At 40.4% G+C, this 22,294-nt stretch overlaps 1 protein-coding gene across 5 annotated transcripts; it reads left to right on the top strand.

The window, feature by feature from the left end:
* The first annotated feature begins 1,768 nt into the window (after positions 1-1,768).
* On the top strand, positions 1,769-22,119 carry u2surp (U2 snRNP-associated SURP domain containing). 5 transcript variants are annotated; one of them, XM_034147271.1, is made up of 26 exons: positions 1,769-1,832; positions 3,308-3,406; positions 3,499-3,613; positions 6,100-6,227; positions 6,303-6,373; positions 7,266-7,342; positions 7,524-7,559; positions 7,671-7,753; positions 8,271-8,436; positions 10,218-10,429; positions 12,214-12,257; positions 15,139-15,243; positions 16,010-16,076; positions 16,169-16,332; positions 16,425-16,587; positions 16,676-16,755; positions 16,840-16,927; positions 17,026-17,166; positions 17,409-17,598; positions 19,370-19,450; positions 19,545-19,596; positions 19,691-19,838; positions 19,920-20,030; positions 20,117-20,244; positions 21,448-21,630; positions 21,717-22,119. In XM_034147271.1, exons 1-26 carry the CDS (start codon positions 1,788-1,790, stop codon positions 21,850-21,852), a joined length of 2,913 nt encoding a protein of 970 aa, XP_034003162.1. In that variant the 5' UTR covers positions 1,769-1,787; the 3' UTR covers positions 21,853-22,119. The 5 variants fall into 5 exon arrangements, with proteins under 5 accessions (XP_034003162.1, XP_034003154.1, XP_034003180.1 ...); XM_034147263.1 differs by having other exon boundaries at positions 7,266-7,357; XM_034147289.1 differs by lacking the exon at positions 7,524-7,559.
* Positions 22,120-22,294: the final 175 nt, after the last annotated feature.

The following is a 22,294-nucleotide window of genomic DNA, read 5'->3' as shown; positions in this document are numbered from 1 at the left end:
GCATTCCAATTAATATGCATTATGCACCATATAACTACATACATATTGAGACTTGATGGTTATCCAACATGTCATACCTCAGACCTGCAATGAGCAAAACATCCATTGCACTTTGTGTCAAATTTGTATTTCCACATGTATATCTATCTATCTATCTATCTATCTATCTATCTATCTATCTATCTATCTATCTATCTATCTATCTATCTATCTATCTATCTATCTATCTATCTATCTATCTATCTATCTATCTATCTATCTATCTATCTCTATCTATCTATCTATCTATCTATCTATCTATCTATCTATCTATCTATCTATCTATCTATCTATCTATCTATCTATCTATCTATCTATCTATCTATCTATCTATCTATCTATCTATCTATCTATCTGTCTGTCTGTCTGTCTGTCTGTCTGTCTATCTGTCTATCTGTCTATCTATCTGTCTATCTGTCTGTCTGTCTGTCTGTCTGTCTGTCTGTCTGTCTGTCTGTCTGTCTGTCTGTCTGTCTGTCTGTCTATCTATCTATCTATCTATCTATCTATCTATCTATCTATCTATCTATCTATCTATCTATCTATCTATCTATCTATCTATCTATCTATCTATCTCTCTCTCTCTCTCTCTCTCTCTCTCTCTCTCTCTCTCTCTCTCTCTCTATATATATATATCTATCACTATTTTATTGGTTTTATTTGTTCTATGTCCTATATATTCATGTTGCACTGTTGGAGGAGCCTGTGACTTCAGTTGTTCATTGCCATATCTACACTGTAGCTACTGTGCACATGTCAATAAAGATTTGAATCTTGAATGAATCTTGAATCTTAAATGGATCTGTATATAGTGTTAGTTTACATCTAATTTAATATGCTATTTATTGCACACTTAATGTAAATAATGTCCTACTTTCACATGTTGTTAGCTGTAGTTGGCCCTTCATATTGTATATTTGACTTATAGTCTTCAGATCTTTCACTGTCAATATGTATACATTTTACATTTTATTCTATTTTGACTTCTATATGTTTGTTTATTTTCAACTCTTTTTCATTTCCACATTATGTGCAATGCCTTGTTGACATGCTGCTGTGATGAAAACATCAATAAAGTCAGTCTTATCTCACACACATAGGCCCAGTGTAATGATGTGGAGTGAGTGATTAAAACAAGTGACCTGTTCTTTATTTATTTTTAATTTAACAAACATTTTCAACATTATTAGGCTTCTAAAAGGTGTATCAATGTGCACCTGGCTGTTGGTCTTCACAATAATATGCACGGTTAATGTTAATAGAGATAAACTAATGGAGATAGACTTAGGGCGATAGAAAGCGAGAGCACCACCTGCTGGACTAAAGTATGCTAAGCAGCTACAAATTATGATATTACCATAGACTGAAAGTGACTTTAAATTAAATTAAATATATTTGTCCATATATAGATTAGTTTACATGACGGTAAACATATTAGGATCAATACGTTTAAATTATTGTTATGCATATGCGAAGCAACACATTTGAGTATCTGTGATAAACAATTAAAATGGGAGTTTTAGTTTTAGAACATTATATCTTGTTGTGTCTTTCAAAAACATACATTTTCATAAATATTTGCGTTTTTTTGTTCATTTTAATGTAATTATAAAAGACAACAGTGACAGAATAACGTAAAAATAAATTGACCGTCACTGGTTCGGTGATCGACTGTAACCCCTGGCTGTTCACGCGTGCATCTATCTTTTAATCGATGATCGACTTTTTTTCTTAGAAGAACCAGAGAGATGGCGGACCGGACGCCTGGCGGCTCTCAGAAAGCCAGCGCTAAGGTGAATTTACACTATTACTAACAATAGCTAAGTCTCATCTCTTGTGGTGAAAACAATGCAAATAACGCCTTATTAACAATTACATAGTTGTATCCTACGTGTTAGACTTAGAGTTTTACGTGTACGCAACGTTGTTTTATGCTAAAGCTAAAGCTAACATTTGACCACACTGGCTATTAAGCTAACGCTAGGCTAAGTGATTTTAGCTACAACAAGAACTAGTTGACCCAATATTATGCCTATAGTTTACCAGCTGATACTCACACAGCTAATCACCATAACAACATGTGTTTGATATATGTATGCATTTATAAATAATACCTTGAATGTTGTGTTTTTGGACATCGGGCCTACATATTAAAGCTATCTCCGTGTAACAGTCAGTTGGCGCTGCATCTGATAGAAGCTTTTTTAAGGCCATAATGTTGTTTTTATTGTAGCTACCTCCTGATTAGTACTAACTATTTACTACATGCAACCTGTAGAGTAATCAGAATCACTTTATTCGAGGGAAAATGTGCACCGTTACAGCAAGTAAAGAGCCATAGGTAGCTTAATATAGAGTAATACAGAGTAGCTTGTAAGGCCTTTGGCTAATATTGTTTTATTGTAGCTACCTCCTGATGTCTGGCTGCAAATTAATACAAACTATTCAGGGAATGCAACCTGCAGAATGACGATTGAATGTTTATGCAATGACCTCTCACTACTAGTGGACACAGCCCACTTTACAGTGTAATGAGAGTCGCATGTTAATGGCTCTTACCTGTCAACATGATGAGCATCAGGCTTTTGTAATCATCTTAATAATAACACTACTACCTAAAGCAGCAGTGATCTACAGTGGTGTGAAGTAACTAAGTGTATTTACTCAAATACTGCACTTAAGTACAACTTTGAGGGACTTGTACTTTACTTGAGTATTTACATGTGTTGCTACTTTGTACCTTTAGTTACTTAGATGTGAAATGTAATCAAGTGTTAAATCAGACTTTAGTTCCACCTTGAGTAAATTCACAAGCTACCCTGCAGTATACAAAGTCATTCAAACTAGCTGCACCTTTACCAGCTTTGATAACACTTTAATGATCAATCATTATAAAACATATCATATATATTATTCTGAAATGGACCAATCTGCACAATGACTACTTTTACTGTCGCTACTTTCACTATATTTTGATGATAATACTTTTATACTTTCACTTGAGGAACATTTTGAATGCAGGACTTTTACTGAAACAGAGTATTCCTACACTCTGGTACTTTTACTCAAGTACAAGACCTGAGTACTTCTACTTTTACTCAAGAACAAGATCTGAGTACTTCTTCCACCTCTGATCATCTTCATAATAACATTACTACTAAAATCAGTAGAGATCTGTTTGAATATCACATGCAGCCTCATTTAGAGTTTTATTGCGTGACTATGAAATCCTTGTTTAAACCCAACCATGCTTTGTTTACATCGACAGGCGCTGCTGGAGAGCAAACTGAAGTCTTTTAGCATCGGCAAAATGGCAGTGGCAAAGCGGACCCTGAGCAAGAAAGAGCAAGATGAAATAAAGAAGAAGGTAAGTGTCTGTTGGATCTGTTTGTAGCTTGGTTCACATTGTATTAAGATGTCATTTTATTGATTTACTTTGACACTTGGTTGTGTGTTCAGGAGGACGAGCGAGCGGCAGCAGAAATCTATGAGGAGTTCCTCGCTGCGTTTGAAGGAGGAGGAGACGGCAAAGTCAAGGCCTTTGTGCGTGGCGGGATTGCAAATGCAACAAAAGGTAAAACCCTTCATTTATCTACGTTTCTTTTGCACTACTAAATACTGCTCGTCTTTGTACATTCATTATGTGACCGTATGTTTCTTGTAATTGCTCTTTTTACTGCACTGTTGGTGTACAGTTTTGTTATTATGCTGCTGTGTTTATTGTGTTTTTGTAACTCTGGTACAACAATTTTTATCATAATCTGAGCACAAGCACAGTTCACAGCATCCTCCATCCATGACTTGTGAAATGATGATGTTATCCGGCAGTGGCACAGTCAGTAGGGGCTTGGACTGTGAGCCGTAGGGTCGCCGGTTCAAGTCCCCGAACAGACCTAAATATGGAGTGTTACTTGGAGAGGTCCCAGTTCACCTCTTGCCCTGCCGTGGTGCCCTTGAGCAAGGCACCGGACACCCCCCTCACTCCTATTGCTCCCCGGGCGCTGAACAATAGCTGCCCACTGCTCCTAGTACTAGACTCCTGGTGCTAGACTCCTGGTACTAGACTCCTGGTACTAGACTCCTGGTGCTAGACTCCTAGTGCTAGACTCCTGGTGCTAGACTCCTGGTACTAGACTCCTGGTGCTAGACTCCTGGTACTAGACTCCTGGTACTAGACTCCTAGTACTAGCCTCCTGGTGCTAGACTCCTAGTACTAGACTCCTGGTACTAGACTCCTGGTGCTAGACTCCTGGTGCTAGACTCCTGGTACTAGACTCCTGGTGCTAGACTCCTGGTACTAGACTCCTGGTGCTAGACTCCTGGTGCTAGACTCCTGGTACTAGACTCCTGGTACTAGACTCCTGGTACTAGACTCCTGGTGCTAGACTCCTGGTGCTAGACTCCTGGTGCTAGACTCCTGGTGCTAGACTCCTGGTGCTAGACTCCTGGTACTAGACTCCTGGTGCTAGACTCCTGGTGCTAGACTCCTGGTGCTAGACTCCTGGTGCTAGACTCCTGGTGCTAGACTCCTGGTGCGAGACTCCTGGTACTAGACTCCTGGTGCTAGACTCCTGGTACTAGGGTGGGTTAAAAGCAGAGAACACATTTCACTGTGTGCTGTGTGCTCTGCATGTGTGACCATTAAAGAGGCACTTAATGTTACCTTTTTACTAACGGTATCTCGGCACCGAAACCGTAGTTTCGAATACACACCGGTGGTTTCGGACTTGGCTCGTTGTCAGCCGGTAACCAGCTGCCCAGACATTTCGAGGGTGAAAAGGATGAGAACGGGGCGTCCGGGTGCCGTGGGAAGAACCTCCGTTTATTCACGTTCTTCACAGTAATCAGTTACATTGACACTGCAGACATACATACCAGAGTTCCCGTTAGAATATTTCTTTGCCGGTCAACATGTCCGTTAAAGTTGAAATCTTCCGGACAAAATGAGAAAAGTGCCGATCAAAGGTCTTCTTTGTTATTTATTGAGCTTTTAAACAAATTGATATGATTCGATATTAAACAAACTAATTCTAGTAGATTAACTACATTATTCAAAAGTGTTCAGTAACTTATAATAACACGGGAATAATAAACGGAGCTCTCTCTCCCTCTCCTGACAGCCCGTCAGTATCATGCAACTCGCGGATCCAGTAATGAGTGACCCGACAGTCAAACTAAACATATCTATAACTAGTTTAGGTAGTTTGAGAGGTCATTAAAATAGCTACGTGATATTCTAACCTGAAGTGTGTTTTGCTCCGCTCACCGCTGCAGGGGATCATGCAGAGCTGCGTGTCGACTCGTCAGCAGCAGCTGATCTCTCTCTCCCGTCAGATTAGACTTCACTCGCGTTTATGTCCATATCGATCAGATCTATCTAGTTCTAGCTAATGATATGACTACCTGCTTATTAAAAGACACCTAAACAATAAGCGTCGCTATGCAACCGGGTGAGGCCGCAAAGTATAGCGCAGCATTATGCATTTGTTTACATGCCCACCGGAACCCCGAGGCATTACCAACAGATCAACGCACAATCAACCCATACAGGACATCTCTTTCTCCACATTAAATGTTAGACATTAGAGTTGACTATTCTTGTCTGTCACATATTCTTCTTGTCTATCACGTACTCTTCTTGTCTGTCACATACTCTTCTTGTCTGTCACATACTCTTCTTGTCTGTCACATACTCTTCTTGTCTGTCACGTACCCTTCTTGTCTATCACGTACTCTTCTTGTCTGTCACATAAGTGGCGCAACTGATGCGGTATTGTGCTAAAGGGAAATTATTTTGACCGGACATTTTGACCGGAGAGATTTAGATTTGCCGGTCTTCAGCATATTTTACCGGTCATAGTCCGGTAATTACCGGTTAACGGGAACTCTGATACATACAGACTAGATACTTTTCCTTTTCTGACCACTTTCTCTATACTTTCGTCTCTCTCTTCGTACCTCCGCACTTCGCCTTGGCCATCACATTTTACACACACACAGACTCCATCCCTCCGATTCTATTATTGTTGTGGATGAATAACACATTTGTTCACCTTTCAGAGGAGGCAGCTGCTGATGAGAAGAAAGGACGACTCTACAAGCCCAAGTCTCGTTTTGAGAACCAACCGACAAAAAGCTTCTTGCCTTTGGACACACCAGCTCAGTTTATACCAGTAGACAAAAGACAAGTAAGTACTGTCACCGTCAACAAGTGGAGTCTCCTGTTACTGCTCTGTTTTCTGACTGTGCTGATTTTCCTCTAGGCTCTGAAGAAGGCGGCTGAAAAGGAGAAGAAGAAAAGCAACTTGGAGCTCTTTAAAGAAGAACTTAAGCAGTAAGTTAGATATGTTATTCACTCAGCATAATTTCTTCTCTCTGGCTTTCTAGTTAGAGCGTAGCGCGACTCCTGACTTTTCCGTGTGTTTTATTTTTATTTTGTTTTTAAGATATATCTGTTGTAATTTATTGTCGTTTATAGTGATTGTAGTAATGTGTTTTTATTACATGTACAGCACTTTGGCTCGACCAAACATCGCTTTTAAATGTGCTATATAAATAAAACCTGATTTGATTTGATTTGATTTGATTTGATTTGATAATTTAGCATATTGCTTAGGCTTGTGGTGTGGTTCCCCAAGTATTAACCAAGCCCACATGAAGTGCGCCGGAATCTGAGGAAAATATTAGTTGTGGCCAAACGGTAGTACTACACTTCCGTATCAGTCGCTGGGCCCGGAAAGAATTTTTCCCATTGACTAACATTGGGAAAGAGACGTCTGTAAATTGTTGGATAATTTTTTTTTAACTAAATAAACAACCCAGTATGAACATTTGTATAACCCTTATTAAAAACATTCGGTCCTCAAGTTGTAAAATGTGCTAATAACGTTATTCTGGGAGTTATTTTCCTCGGCATTATGAACGCGCATCTAACCCACGGGACCGCGCCGCCCAGCACGTTCATGTGACGTGTTCAGTACTACATGAGTTTTACCTTTACCCATGGATGCACAATAAGAATGGATTATATAAATACTTTCGTGACGTTTCGCTCTCTCAAAAGTTGGGCCATGTTGTCTTCATGCGCCAATGAGCAACTCTCATAGGAATGAACGAGGCCCCGCCTCCCACGCTGTATCCAGTTCTTATTATACATCCATGTTATTAACTTTGTAACGACTTGAACATGGCTTGTATGTAATTGTACTTCCTGTTGTTTCCCGCAGAATCCAGGAGGAACGGGATGAAAGACACAAGTTGAAAGGACGCGTCAGTCGATTCGAACCTCTCGCCGGTGCTGAAGGTAGACGCGCTTCTGGTAAATAGCTTTTAAAGCTGCCTGAATCATTTCCTTTCACTTACTGAGATCGCGCTGTCCTGCACGCCTTACTCCATCTGACCACCCCTAGCCCCACTTGCCACCAGCCTATATCCACCTTTTGCCCTGAAACAAAATTTAAACTGCGTTTCTGCTTCTGTTTTAGCGGATGGTTCTTCAAGAAGAAACCGTCCGTCAAGTGGTAATTTTGACTTGATATAGTGGCCGTGAATCTTCATCTTGCTTAGAAATATTTATCCTGTCCTCTCAGACGGCAGAAGGAAATCCTCTCCTCTCTTTTCTGTTTCTGCAGTTCTGGATGATTGTGCGCCGGGATCACATGATGTCGGAGACCCGTCCACGACTAACCTGTACCTCGGAAACATCAACCCACAGGTAACTTCATATCCAAATTCAGCTGCGTCGCTTGTGGCTAGTCATTTATTTTCCATTTATTCAACATAGCAACTTTGAAATACATAGAGTGCCAAAACCAGGATACAGGAGTGTGCATTTAGTTCACTTTTTACACCCCCTCCCTCACTCGCAATACAGAACAAGACAACAGTCGTAATATCACCTAAAAACTAACAAATAATGAATAATTATTAGAGATGCTCCGATGGCCGGAATCAGTATCGGCCGATCCGATCGAGTGGGTGGGGCCTAAAGTAATGTGTAATTAAGTAGATTATTTGTTTGTATATCATTCTAATCAGTATATATCAATTTGACACTGCTTACATTTTGTATTGTATAATAATTCTCACGTTAAATTTCATTTTTTTACACATTTGAAATAAATCAAATCAAGAGTTTTCCTAACTTCAAGCCGTTAAGCTGTGCAGATTTTGACCCTACGTGCACGTATGAAGTCCTAATATTCTCCATGTTTTATATCTTAATTCTCCAGATGAACGAGGAGATGCTGTGTCAGGAGTTTGGCCGCTTTGGCCCGCTGGCCAGTGTGAAGATCATGTGGCCGAGGACGGACGAGGAGAGGGCTCGGGAGAGGAACTGTGGCTTTGTGGCGTTCATGAACAGGAGGGATGCCGAGCGAGCGCTCAAGAACCTCAATGGTGAGCAGAAACATGTATTTAATGGGAAAAATAACCACGAGAATCAGAAACCAAGTTCATATCTGTGATGAAAGATGGGGAAATTGGGAGATTATTGAACACAAAACACTTGAATGACCAGATGTGAGTATTAATGTTGCATCGATTATGTGTAAAGAGAATTCACAAAACAAGTCACAGGTCTGACTTCACGGTTGAGTTGCCACGTCAATTCTGAAGCGCCTGTCTCTAGATCAGGGGTGTCAAACTCAATTTCATCGCGGGCCACATTGGAATTATGGTTGCACTCAAAGGGCTGGTTGTAACTTTAAGACTATATGAATATTTAATATATATAAAATGATGTATTATTATATTACATTATTGCCTCTGCATTGGATTATTATCGGACACGGTAATAACTTCATAATTAACTACGTCTGAAAGCAGAAGTCTACGGCAAATAATTGCAAGTCTCTTCGGTGAGAATGTCACAAAATGAAAAAAGTGAAATTTGGGGGGGAAAGTAACATTTCTTTTTTTTAAAGCAACGTTTTGAAGAAAAAAAATCTAATTCTGAGATAAATTCTAAGAAAAAAGGCATATTTTGAAGAAAAAACTGTCAAATTCTGAGAAAAAGTCAAATTTGAGATGCATTGTGGGACATGTAGTTTATGGGCAACATGCTTCTGTAAAGTAGCATGTAACCGTATAATAAACGTATTATATTCTTTGCAAGCTCTTGTGGGGCCACAGAAAATGAAGTCACGGGCCGGATTTGGTCCCCGGGCCTTGAGTTTGACACCCCTGCTCTAGATAGACCTTTTAACTAGTTTGGAGAGAGTAATCAACATTCTTGCGCTGGATAGACTAAACCGCTGGGGACACTGAATTACTTGCGGCTGACGCTTACGGCCTCGAAGATTTCACACCTTGGAGTCCACAAACCCCAAGAAGGATTATGTCCCACAACAATAAACCATTTGTGACCGAGAGTTGCCCGGTCATAAACTGGTAACAACAAGCCAGACGATAACAGACGTCAGGGTTGGTCATAAACGTCAGAGGGCAAAAGGTAGATATCTCTGAGACTGATTCCCCAACAATATTTAATAGAGCGTCAGACGGCAGAGACAGCTTTGTTTTTACAGATCTCCGACATCACGTTGTTGTTTACGTCTGTGGCGCCATCTTGTTTACGGGCGCCAGAATTGATATATTGATATAAATCTTATACACAAGATTAGAGCCTCAGTATCACCTCATTCTAGAAATATAGAAATAAACCAGAATACAAATAACAACAGCCATGTATTTAAAGCAATAGACCATTTCAAAGCAACAATCTGAGTGTCTAAGGAGACGAGGTAATACAGAAATGACCTTCTTTCTGTTCAGATAGATAGATAGGTAGGTAGATAGGTAGATAGGTAGGTAGATAGATAGATAGGTAGGTAGGTAGGTAGATAAAGACTTTGTTTATGCCAAAGGAAATTGTTGTGCCAGTTACAAAATACAATAAACACAGCAGCACAATACTCAACTTCTGTGTTCAGTACAGAACACAGAAGTACAGATTAGGGGTTTATTACGTGGTCTCTCTGTGTATTAAATACAGTCGTTCAAAGGGACATTTTTAATTAGGGAGTTGTTGGTTACGGCTAATATAACAAAACTTAACTTACCTGTAATTAGTAGTGCAAAAATGCAGGATATTATTGTGCAAGAAATGGATGATTCAATATTAAATTGAATATGTAAAATCTCAAATTCAACTCTTCTTTCTCCTCCCGTTCCTACAGGAAAGATGATAATGAACTTTGAGATGAAATTAGGATGGGGCAAAGGAGTGCCCATTCCCCCTCACCCCATCTACATCCCTCCGTCCATGATGGAGCACACCCTCCCCCCGCCTCCCTCCGGCCTCCCCTTCAACGCTCAGCCCCGCGAGAGGCTGAAGAACCCCAACGCCACACTCCTTCCTCCGCCCAAAAACAAGGAGGAGTTTGAGAAGGTAACTTGTCAGCCTGGGCTTTTATTCTCATGGGTTTATGGCAGTGTTTTATTAAATCAGCCTTTTAGTAATGAGCAGTCAGATCAGGTTCTCAATGTAAGTCAATGTGAATTAAAGTCGTTTTTACTATATGGGTCAATGACGTAGAAGGGCTTGTTTAAAAATACAAAAAATCAGAACATCTATTTACATGTATCCAACATAAAGATTGTTTTGTACACAAAAAATCATGTTAAAATGATTACTTTTGGGTGATTTCAGTACTTTTTTCACCTTAATTAATCGGATGTGCGCTTCGAAAAAAATGTGGTGCGACCATGATTTATCGTAGAATAAATAATTTCCGTGACATTATTTTTCAAGCTTCAACTCAAACTTGTATTAAATAATGTCTCGGTTAGATTTAAATATCAAAACAGCGCTTTGTAATGTTCTAAAGGACTTAAATAACATTTAAAACATCATGTTAAATAAGTCAGAACCCTGATTTTATTAGAATTTAAGGTATTTTTATATAGAGAGGCGAAGTCCCGCCCTTCTACTTCCGCCCCATGGGACCTTATTTCGGAAAAAGTATGTATTGAAGTCAATGGAGAGAGAAAGATTATCTTACGATCCCGTTTGAATTGAGCCATGAATTACACATATGATGTTTGTCAATTAAAAAGATAATTTTGCAAGTCAAAAAAATAAAAATGTGTCTTAAAACTGTGAAGTAACACTTTTTTGGTGTGAAACCGCTCAATGAACTCCATCTCCCGTCTCGCACTGCTATCCGAATTACAGTTCATTTAGACTGTAGCCCACATTATCATAACATTGATAATTCCACAATGACATTACGTACTTGTCTTCGTCTATCACCTCTCCAAACTTTCTCTGGTAGTCTTTCTAGTTGCGTATTTTTCATAGTCTTATATTTCAACAGTTTTATGACAAACTGTGACTTTTTTTTACATGGAAATGATTTTTTAAGATTGACAAACATCATATGTGTAATTCGTGGCACAATTCAGTTTGTTGTAAAACTTGAAATATAAGACTATGAAAAATACGCAACTAGAAAGACTACCAGAGAAAGTTTGGAGAGGTGATAGACGAGGACAAGTAGGTAATGTCATTGTGGAATTATCAATGTTATGATAATGTAGGCTACAGTCTAAATAAACTTTAATTTGGATAGCAGTGCGAGACGGGAGATGTAGTTCATTGAGCGGTTTCACACCAAAAATGTGTTACTTGTGTTATTTTTTTGACTTGCAAAATTATCTTTTAAATTGACAAACATCATGTGTGTAATTCGTGGCACAATAAGAAGATAACCTTTCTCTCGTCGTTGACTTCAATACATACTTTTTCCTAAATAAGGTCCCATGGAGGTCCACCGGAAAGGGAGGGACTTCACCTCTCTATTAGTTTTCGAAACAGCATTCAAGACCGTCAGTCGCACCACAATATATTTTAGACACTTTGAATAACAAAAGAAAATATGAATATTGTGTGTACATAAATATGAAAGCTGCTATTTATAAATAATATAGTAAAGATTATTTTTGACGCTTGGAAAGAAAACCGGTGCCACGACATTGACCCATATATGAAAGTGTGGGAGTAATGAAATGTTAGCGTGTGGAGATGATTAGATGATTGAAACACTGACAGCAGTGAAGGAAAGCAGTTGTTGTCTGTTTGCACTTTAAATGAATTTTTTATATTTTTCACCTGTTGCCTTTTTAACAATACTCACATTCTATGTTTATTATCTGATGTGACTTCATATACAGACTCTGTCGCAAGCCATAGTCAAAGTGGTTATCCCAACAGAAAGGTACATGTTTTTCTTTTTTTTAAATTGGTGTACAAACTTAGAAAACAAAAAAAAACCATCCCATAATGAAGCTTAAGCTTGATCTGTTGATCCTCACATGCTACAGGGGGCCGGGCCGTGTGGGTGAGCAATGGTTGGAGTTATTGTCATTTTCATTAGTGGATAGAATAACACCGACTCTCATCACTCATATTTCATTTTGAACAGAGGTGGGACGTGACTAAGTGTATTTACAAGTACTTAAGGACCATTTTAAGATACTTTACTTGAGTATTTCCATTTTACAATACTTTGTACTTTTACTCCACTACATGTATTTAATACCTTTAGTTACTTTACAGATCTGGATGAATGATGTGAAATATAATCAAGTGTTAAATCAGACTTTAGTTCCACCTGGAGTAAATCCACAAGCTACCCTGCAGTATACAAAGTCATTCAAACTAGCTGCACCTTTACCAGCTTTGAGAACACTTTAATGATCAATCATTATAAAACATATCATATATATTATTCTGAAATGGACCAATCTGCACAATGACTACTTTTACTGTCGCTACTTTCACTATATTTTGATGATAATACTTTTCTACTTTGACTTGAGGAACATTTTGAATGCAGGACTTTTACTGTAACAGAGTATTCATACACTCTGGTACTTCTACTTTTACTCAAGTACAAGATCGGAGTACTTCTACTTTTACTCAAGAACAAGATCTGAGTACTTCTACTTTTACTCAAGTACAAGATCTGAGTACTTCTACTTTTACTCAAGTACAAGATCTGAGTACTTCTACTTTTACTCAAGAACAAGATCCGAGTACTTCTACTTTTACTCAAGAACAAGATCTGAGTACTTCTACTTTTACTCAAGTACAAAATCGGAGTACTTTTACTCAAGTACAAAATCAAGATCTGAGTACTCCTACTTTTACTCAAGTACAAGATCTGAGTACTTCGATTTTGTACTTGAGTAAAAGTAGAAGTACTCAGATCTTGTACTTGAGTAAAAGTAGGAGTACTCGGATCTTGATTTTGTACTTGAGTAAAAGTACTCCGATTTTGTGCTTGAGTAAAAGTAGGAGTACTTCTACTTTTACTCAAGTACAAGATCTGAGTACTTCTACTTTTACTCAAGTACAAAATCGGAGTACTTCTACTTTTACTCAAGTACAAGATCTGAGTACTTCTACTTTTACTCAAGTACAAAATCGGAGTACTTCTACTTTTACTCAAGTACAAGATCTGAGTACTTCTACTTTTACTCAAGTACAAGATCTAAGTACTTCTACTTTTACTCAAGTACAAGACCTGTGTACTTCTACTTTTACTCAAGTACAAGATAAGTAAGCTAAGCATCTTTGAGTTCCAGAAAAGCGCATATAAATATAATTTATTATTAAGATCTGAGTACTTCTACTTTTACTCAAGTACATGATCTGAGTACTTCTACTTTTACTCAAGTACAAGACCTGAGTACTTCTACTTTTACTCAAGTACATGATCTAAGTACTTCTACTTTTACTCAAGTATAAGATCTGAGTACTTCTCCCACCTCTGCTTTTTAAACATGTAGTAAAACATCATCCTAGTGCTTTTTAAACGAGCTGCATCCTCATGACCTTCCTCATCATGACCTTCCTCATCATGACCTTCCTCATCATGACCTTCCTCCATACTTCCACATCGTGTTGTTGTTTCTTAACATTAGTGACACATAGTCAGCTGACTGTAGGTCTGTAGTGATGACACCCTGCTCTCGGACCATTGCTCCCTCCCACCGTCTCCCCCCTTTGGCCTCTGTCTGTATTTGGGAGCTCAGTAAATCTGGCCCCTCTGCCATTAAAACCCAAAACCCACCACTATTAGTCTCTATATGACCTTTGACATTGGCCTTGGTGAGCAGCACAAGTTGAACTGTCTGCAGCAGCGAGGGACCTGAAAAGCATCATGGGATGGATTGGGAAAGTATACTGAATTTTACAACCCCCCCGCCATTGGTATGATCGGCTCCAATACAAGTAAATGTGATCTGTGTTGTCAAATGAAAGACATCCTTTTGTCTTGTTGGCCACTTTAGGTTAATTGCACCATGTATCTCCCAAAAAGGGTCACAAAACGATCTGATTGGCCATTAGCAGATCTCATTTTTAAGATATCTATGCCAACAGTCCTGTACTGCTTTGGTTCTTCCTCACTTCACATTAGTCAGGACATTAGAGGGAATTGAAAGGCACTGCATTAACCGTCTTTTTCAGTTCATGCAGTGTCTCGTCAACGTCTCTCTCCTACTTTCCCAAGTTCACCTGTCGCACATTTTAAAAGATGTTATTAAAGAAAAGGGTCCAGGCAGTGCAATGTACTTTAAAACCTGTTGCACTGTAGCTCTTAAAAACACATACATATGAACATGTTAGATTGTATGCACATATTGTTAATTGAAATGATAGTTTTACTGTAGTTTGAGTTGTCATTTTAAGTTTTTTTTGCAGCATTTATGCACTTTTGATTCATACATAGGCTCAGTCACAGTTGCATTTAATTTGTGCGTGGTCACGTGACACCTTTTGGCAGTTGTTTTAACTAAGATAAGGCTTCACAATCAATTATAACTTGATATATATTAGTGTTTTAGTGACATCTTAACCACAAAACACGTTAAAACAAGTACAAAAATATGGCGGTTACAGCCTACTGCGTGTAATATCTGCAGTTACACCCTGCTAAACATAATCAATAAAGCATAGTTTCTGCTTATAGTCAACTGTTCCTGAGTGTCAGTCAACCACGCACACATTAAAGTTACACAGACAGGCTTTCTGTAGTGTTCAAGAGTCAGGCCAGTCTGAATCCGTGTGCTTTAACTGTGTTTTTCTTGTAGGAATTTGCTCTCTCTCATCCACCGAATGATCGAGTTTGTGGTGCGTGAAGGCCCAATGTTTGAAGCCATGATCATGAACAGAGAAATCAACAACCCCATGTACAGGTAAGCCACCGTGGACATCAGTATAGAGAGGCGAAGTCCCGCCCTTCTACTTCCGACCCATGGGACCTTATTTTGGAAAAATGATGTATTGAAGTCAATGGAGAGAGAAAACGTATCTTTCTCTCCCGTTTGAATTGTGCCACGAATTACACATATGATGTTTGTAAATCTTAAATAATCATTTCCATGTCAAAAAAGTCACAGTTTGTCGTAAAACTGTTGAAATATAAGACTATGAAAAATACGCAACTAGAAAGACTACAAATCCCAGAGTCCCGGTCCCGCATGCTGGCTCTTAGGAACCGACTCACTCCCCTTGTGTGTATGTACAGCTCTCAACATGCCCAGACTTGGAGTGATTTTCACCTCTTTTAATACTTTCCGCCTCATTCTGAAAGAAAGAAGTGAAATGTGCCAACGTGACGGCCGTCTGGGTGTGTGGTGCGAGACGGGAGATGGAGTTCATTGAGCGGTTTCACACAAACAAAGTGTTGCTTCACAGTTTCACGACACATTTTAATTTTTTTTTACTTGCAAAATTATCTTTTAAATTGACAAACATCATATGTGTAATTCGTGGCACAATTCAAACGGGATTGAACGATAATCTTTCTCTCTCCATTGACTTCAATACATAACTTTTCCGAAATAAGGTCCCATGGAGGTCCCCCGGAAAGGGAGGGACTTCGCCACTCTATTGCTGTTAGATTTGATAATTTAAGTAGTTTTTGTGACCCTTTTTCTGACGTTTGTGTTTCCTTTCCAGGTTTCTATTTGAGAACCAAAGCCCAGCACATGTATACTACCGGTGGAAGATCTACACCATACTACAGGTGTGATATCTAATTAAAATAGCTTTTTAAATTCAGCATTAAGTGAAGTGTCTCAGGATCTTGTCACTAACTGTTCATTATTACCTGCTCAGGGTGAAGCGCCAGTCAAATGGAAAACGGAGGACTTTAGGATGTTTAAGAACGGCTCCTTGTGGCGCCCGCCTCCTCTGAACCCGTACCTTCACGGTCCGTATGATGACGGCGAGGAAGAGGAGGTAGAGGAGGAGGCCGGCAAGAAAGGCTGTTTGAAAGAAGAGTAAGACCATTTCCTTATGCTGTTATTTAAAATGGGGTTTTACGCGTGCGTCTGTCTGTCTCTATAATTACGCTTTCCTTTCCTCTCTGCAGTGAGAGGGACAAACTGGAGGAGATGCTGCGAGGGATGAGTCCCAGGAGAGGAGACATCGCGGAGGCCATGTTGTTTTGTCTGAGCCACGCAGAAGCAGCTGAGGAGATCGTGGAGTGCGTCACTGAGTCTCTCTCCATCCTCAAAACCCCTCTACCCAAGAAGGCAAGACAGACAGTCTATTCATGTGAAATACTGTGGTTGAAATCATGATTTAAATATAATAATTAATATTGTTCTCCTCACGTTTCAGATCGCACGGTTATATCTAGTGTCTGATGTGCTGTACAACTCCTCGGCCAAAGTATCCAATGCGTCTTACTACAGAAAATAGTACGTTAAATCACCTTTTTTGGTCTTTATTACAAGATTGGAAAACCTTATCATCTGCTTTAAATTCATATTTGTCTTCAATAGTTTTGAGGCAAAGCTCTCCCAGATATTTGCAGACCTCAACGCGACGTACAAAGCGATTCAGGGTCACCTACAGAGCGAAAACTTCAAGGTACAAAACCACACAACGTCTACACAACACCATTTACAGATTGTCTCTTACACACGACACTAAACTCTCCTGGTCTGTTTTATTTTCCGTGTGTGCAGCAACGCGTCATGGCGTGTTTCCGCGCCTGGGAGGACTGGGCCGTGTACCCCGACCCGTTCCTCATCAAGCTGCAGAACATATTCCTCGGGCTGGTTAACATCGCAGCCGTGGAGAAGGAAGTCCCTGTTCTCATCGTGGAGGTAAATACTTGTAAATACATCTGGTATTGGAATATGCTTCCAGCTGATCTTAAAACAATACCTTAATTAATCCATTACATTCATTTGTTGAATAATGACTAATAAAGAGCCAGTTGATGCTAGTTGATGGTGAATATGTGTACCCTTTTTAATATAAAGTGTTACCAAAAACACATACAAATGTAAAAAGCAAGTAGCATTATTATTATTATTTATTTAACCCCTAACCCTGTTTGTCCCAGGCTGAGCCGGCAGAGGACATCGACGGCGCTCCCATAGGAGAGTATGCCGATGTGGGTCTGATGGAGGACGTGGACGGCGTGCCGATCGACGGCGGACACATCGACGGAGCGCCGATCGACGGAGCGCCGCTGGACGACCTGGACGGGGTCCCCATAAAACCCATGGAGGAAGACATCGATGGGATACCTTGTGAGTATTTTTTTTTTATTACTTTATTTAGAATTTTTCCTTTTAGTTACTGTAGTGGCTTTTTAACCTTATCCATACATAAGCCACTGAGGGATGGGAACGGGAGAACATATATCTTTCAATCCATTTATTTTGTTGTCCATATAGCCTTTCTGTTACCATTCAGATACCGATATATGCACGCCAGTCACGCTGAATACAAACAGGTTTAACACGCAGCTCATATTAACACGGCTTCTGAAAAAAACGGTTTGCTTCCGTCCCAAAACTCCTGCACCTGATCACCCAGTGATTACATTTATATACACACACACACACAATGAATACTCCATCTTGTGGAGAAAGTTGGAACTGCATCATTCAAAATAAAGAAGTCGGAGCACGCTTAATTGCTTCGCTTTTACATAAAACAGCTCCGCTCCGGCCTTCCCGCGCAATGCGCGTGACCGGCAAGTGTTTTTGTTACGTGTGTGACCTGGGCATTCTGATGAGAGTGATAGATGACAGTATGCCAGGAGGTTGCCGTTTCAACGAGCGTTGGCTAGCAGAAGACAAATACAAGCCATGGCTAAGACGAGGGTCAAGCCCAAGAGTAGCCTCCTGCAAAGTGTGCAACAATAACGATGCGAGAGTCTGCGCTGACGCCACACACCACACGAAAGGTACGCCATAGTAGAGCATTTTAGATTAGGCTATCGTTGCATGTAAAATACATGACACTTTTCTCTGTGTGCGGCAAAACAAGCTCGCCAAAATGGCTTCACTAGTCTGGCAGTATTTTAAGTGTCCGAAAATGACAATAAAATAGCGGCATGCAACGTGTGTGTGAAGCAGAAATCCTGCAGCTCCACCCGCTGTGACGGACCGGTGAGCGGAGCAGAACACACATTAAGAGTTAGACCTAACACACTTAGCTATTTTATCTACCTCTGGAACAAGCTGATTCCGGCGATCGGCCCCAAAATTGGCGATCGGAGCATCCCTAATAATTGTATATGATATGTTTTATAATGATTGATCATTAAAGTGTTATCAAAGCTGGTAAAGGTGCAGCTAGTTTGAATGACTTTGTATACTGCAGGGTAGCTTGTGGATTTACTCCAGGTGGAACTAAAGTTGGAACTGCATCATTAATTAAGCGTGCAGATAAAATACAAAGACACATGCATTATGGCTCCAACAGTTACAATAAAGCAAAGTCATACACAATATACAGTAAGTAGGTACACGAAACCTTTCCATGGCGTACAAGAGGGGGGGAAAAGCTGGGTATTAATGACTATTTTAACATGTTTTTCACAGGGGTCTACATGAGAACATCTGAGCAAAGAATAATACAAAATATAATAATTACATATAATGTAGACATGTTTTTCACAGGAGTCCACATAAAAACATCTGAGCGAAAAGTCATAAAAGAAAATGAACAATTCCTGAGAATAGTGTAAAGCTGCCAGTCGACAGCATCGTAGTAATAAACAAAAAGGCCACGGGTAACCCACTACCAACAAACAAATCACTGGGGATGGGTTTGCCCCACATCAGACACGAATAAGAATCACGCAGTCTTTACAGAGTAAGTCAAATACAAGCAGCAGCAGAGCTCTTTAATTCAATTATTAACGTCTTCCACACCTTAATGAAGCAACCCTGTGAATTCAGTGTGTTAGTGCGAATTTGCTCCATCCTAATGTGTGTTTTAATGATCCACATGTTCGTCTGGATGCAGCTCTCGCACAGTGACTCAATATCCACTGTTTTCTTTTTACAGTGGATCCATCAAAGGAGGCAACTTTCAAGGTGGCACCGTCGAAATGGGAAGCGGTGGATGAAGCCGAGTTAGAAGCTCAAGGTGAGACTACTCGTTTTTAACAACTTGTAAATACCTGATATTTGTCTCTCGTTCTGATGTGTGCATACTTTCCTGTCTTTCCTTTGCTTCTTAGCTGTGACAACTTCAAAATGGGAGGTATTTGAGCAGCCAGAAGAATCCAAAAAGTGAGTCTTGTCTGTGTCTACTACATTTTCAGTATTATTGCAAATCAAAAGTACACATTTTAATCTTATTAATGAACTGTTTCCACCTCTGCAGGAACGATCATGACAGTGATTACGATGACAGGAGCCCCCGCTCAGAGGACAACGGGACCTACTTCAACCCCTCCAGAGACGACACTGATGTGAAAGCCAAGATGTCTGAAATGAATGAGGAGAAACGCACCAAGCTCCGAGAGATAGAGGTACTTTATTGCTAACCCTAACCCGAGTGTTTTGAAGGCATATGACACGACGTAAATATCTTCATTGTCTTCATCACACAGGTTAAAGTCATGAAGTTCCAAGATGAGCTGGAGTCTGGGAAAAGACCCAAGAAGACGGGGCAGAGTATTCAGGAGCAGGTGGAGCACTACAGGGACAAACTACTACAAAAGGTACGGCTTCAAACCCCTCTGTGGATGTTCAGTGAAATACAGGAGTCTGAATTCTAAAACTTCGGCCGTTGTTTGTGTTCCTGTAGGAAAAGGAAAAGGAGAAACTCGAACGGGAGAAAGAGCGGGAGAGGAAAGAGAAGGAGAAAGCTGAGGCCCGGTTGAAAGAGTTGAAGAAGGAGAAGGAGAAGGAGGACACGCCCACCAGGAAGGAGAGGTGACATGACTTTTAGTGCTTTCTTTATAGGGTATACTTACAAACACTTTTAAAGATAACAGTGCCTGAATGGGGACATTTTAATGGAACTGTACAAAGTGTTTATCCCTCCTTTTGTACCGTAGCCATTTGTCCCTGCCTTTAACCAGTTCAGCCCCATGGCGTCTTGCAAGAAACAGCGTCTGAGGGCCATTTCATAAACTATGAATGTGTCATACCCACTTAACGGGAAGAAACTCAGCTATCAGACAATATTAACACACGCACGCACACACACACACACACACACAGGAAGTGTTTGTCGTGTTATTTTTGGACTTTTTCAGCGGCAGCTAACGAGCTAAAATACCCGAGTGTTTGAAGAGAGATCAAACACTCAGAGGAATATTTAGCGCCTGTCATTCATACACACTCTGTCCTTGTTTCCTCTTCTGTGTCCTTCTTTTCTTTTCAGCTATTTCCAGTTTGCATTTCCTCTTATCTTCTGTCCTTGTTTCCTGTCTTCTGTCCTTGTTTCCTCTCCTCTGTCCTTGTTTCCTGTCTTCTGTCCTTGTTTCCTCTCCTCTGTCCTTGTTTCCTGTCTTCTGTCCTTGTTTCCTCTCCTCTGTCCTTGTTTCCTGTCTTCTGTCCTTGTTTCCTCTCCTCTGTCCTTGTTTCCTGTCTTCTGTCCTTGTTTCCTCTCCCCTGTCCTCGTTTCCTCTCTTTGTTTCCTCTCTTCTGTCCTTGTTTCTTCTCCTCTGTCCTTGTTTCTTCTCCTCTGTCTTTTGTTTCCTCTGCTCCCTCTATGCTCTGTCCTTGTTTCCTCTCCCCTGTCCTCGTTTCCTCTCTTTGTTTCCTCTCTTCTGTCCTTGTTTCTTCTCCTCTGTCCTTGTTTCTTCTCCTCTGTCTTTTGTTTCCTCTGCTCTATCCTTGTTTCCTTGTTTCCTCTATGCTCTGTCCTTGTTTCCTCTCCCCTGAGTAATTAGCTGACGCAGAACTGTGCTTTATTAACTTTTATACAAAACAGTTTTAACACACACACGCACCTCATTTCCTTCATACTTTCTTGCCGTGAAATTGGTCTTAAATTCTATTCAAAGTGGTCTTAAAAAGTCTCACATTGGAGTTGGTGAAACCCTGATTTGTTTTCTTTCTTCTGCTGAGTCTCCTATTATTTTGGGGTTTCCTTCCTAACACTTAATCTGTTTCCTCTCTGGTTGATAGGAAGCGTCGCCACAGTGGTTCGCCCAGTCCGACGCGGAACAGCAGACGAGGTCGTTCAGCTTCTCCCCGTTCAGAACGATCGGAAAGATCTGAACGCTCCGAGCGCTCGTACTCTAAAGACACGTCGTCCCGCTCCACCCATAAAGACTCGCCCCGATCCAGCATCAAGAAGTCCGTGAAGAGGTAAGACTAAGAGACGGTCTGTTGTATTAACGCAGTGTGTTTGGTACAGGTTCAACTCTAATTCTACATCCTGTTGGTCCCACTAGATCTCCCTCACCTCGCACACCCAAACGATCCAGACGGTCGCGCTCAAAGACGCCCAAAAAGTCCACCAAGAAGTCCCGCTCCAAATCTAGGTCCCCTCATCGATCCCACAAAAAAGCAAAGAAAAGCAAACACTGACGTCTCCAAACCAGCCGTGTTGTATAAAAGGTTGACTGGATTTGCTGCATGGGTTGCCATCTGGTGTATGAAATGGATGGGGCCATTGTTTTATATTGTACAAAAAAAATAATGTGCTTTTGTGTCCTGATTTCCCCCCCCGCCCCGCCCCCCCAAATCACCTCCCAATGGAATTTATCCACGTGATGACAATAAGTCATGCTGTCATTTTCTGTTTTTGTAGTTCACAATAAAAAGGATTCCTAATAAACTAGTGTCTTTTTTAAATCCCGTGTCGGTGGTTCTCTGGATCCGTCACTCCTCTCCTCTCCAGCGAAACCTGGCCCCCCTATTTACCAAATTGCTTCTTTGTAAATGAAACAAGGTAGGGGTCTTTTCCAAAGGGTCCCTGACGCCCCCCCGTGCACGGTATCAGGCTCGTTATCCGGAGAGAAAAGGAGGT

This window comes from Trematomus bernacchii, unplaced genomic scaffold, assembly GCF_902827165.1.
Source record: "Trematomus bernacchii unplaced genomic scaffold, fTreBer1.1, whole genome shotgun sequence".
NCBI classification, from domain to species: Eukaryota; Metazoa; Chordata; class Actinopteri; order Perciformes; family Nototheniidae; genus Trematomus; species Trematomus bernacchii.
This window is presented reverse-complemented; position numbering and strand designations above follow the sequence as displayed.

What these genes read in the sequence shown, in the direction of transcription:
- u2surp (XM_034147263.1), top strand. Translation starts at nt 1,788, where the DNA reads ATGGCGGACCGGACGCCTGGCGGCTCTCAGAAAGCCAGCGCTAAG. An exon ending in AGATCTACACCATACTACAG is followed by an intron (nt 16,077 to 16,168) that starts GTGTGATATCTA and finishes TTACCTGCTCAG; the next exon opens with GGTGAAGCGCCAGTCAAATG. An exon ending in ATCAAGAAGTCCGTGAAGAG is followed by an intron (nt 21,631 to 21,716) that starts GTAAGACTAAGA and finishes TGGTCCCACTAG; the next exon opens with ATCTCCCTCACCTCGCACAC.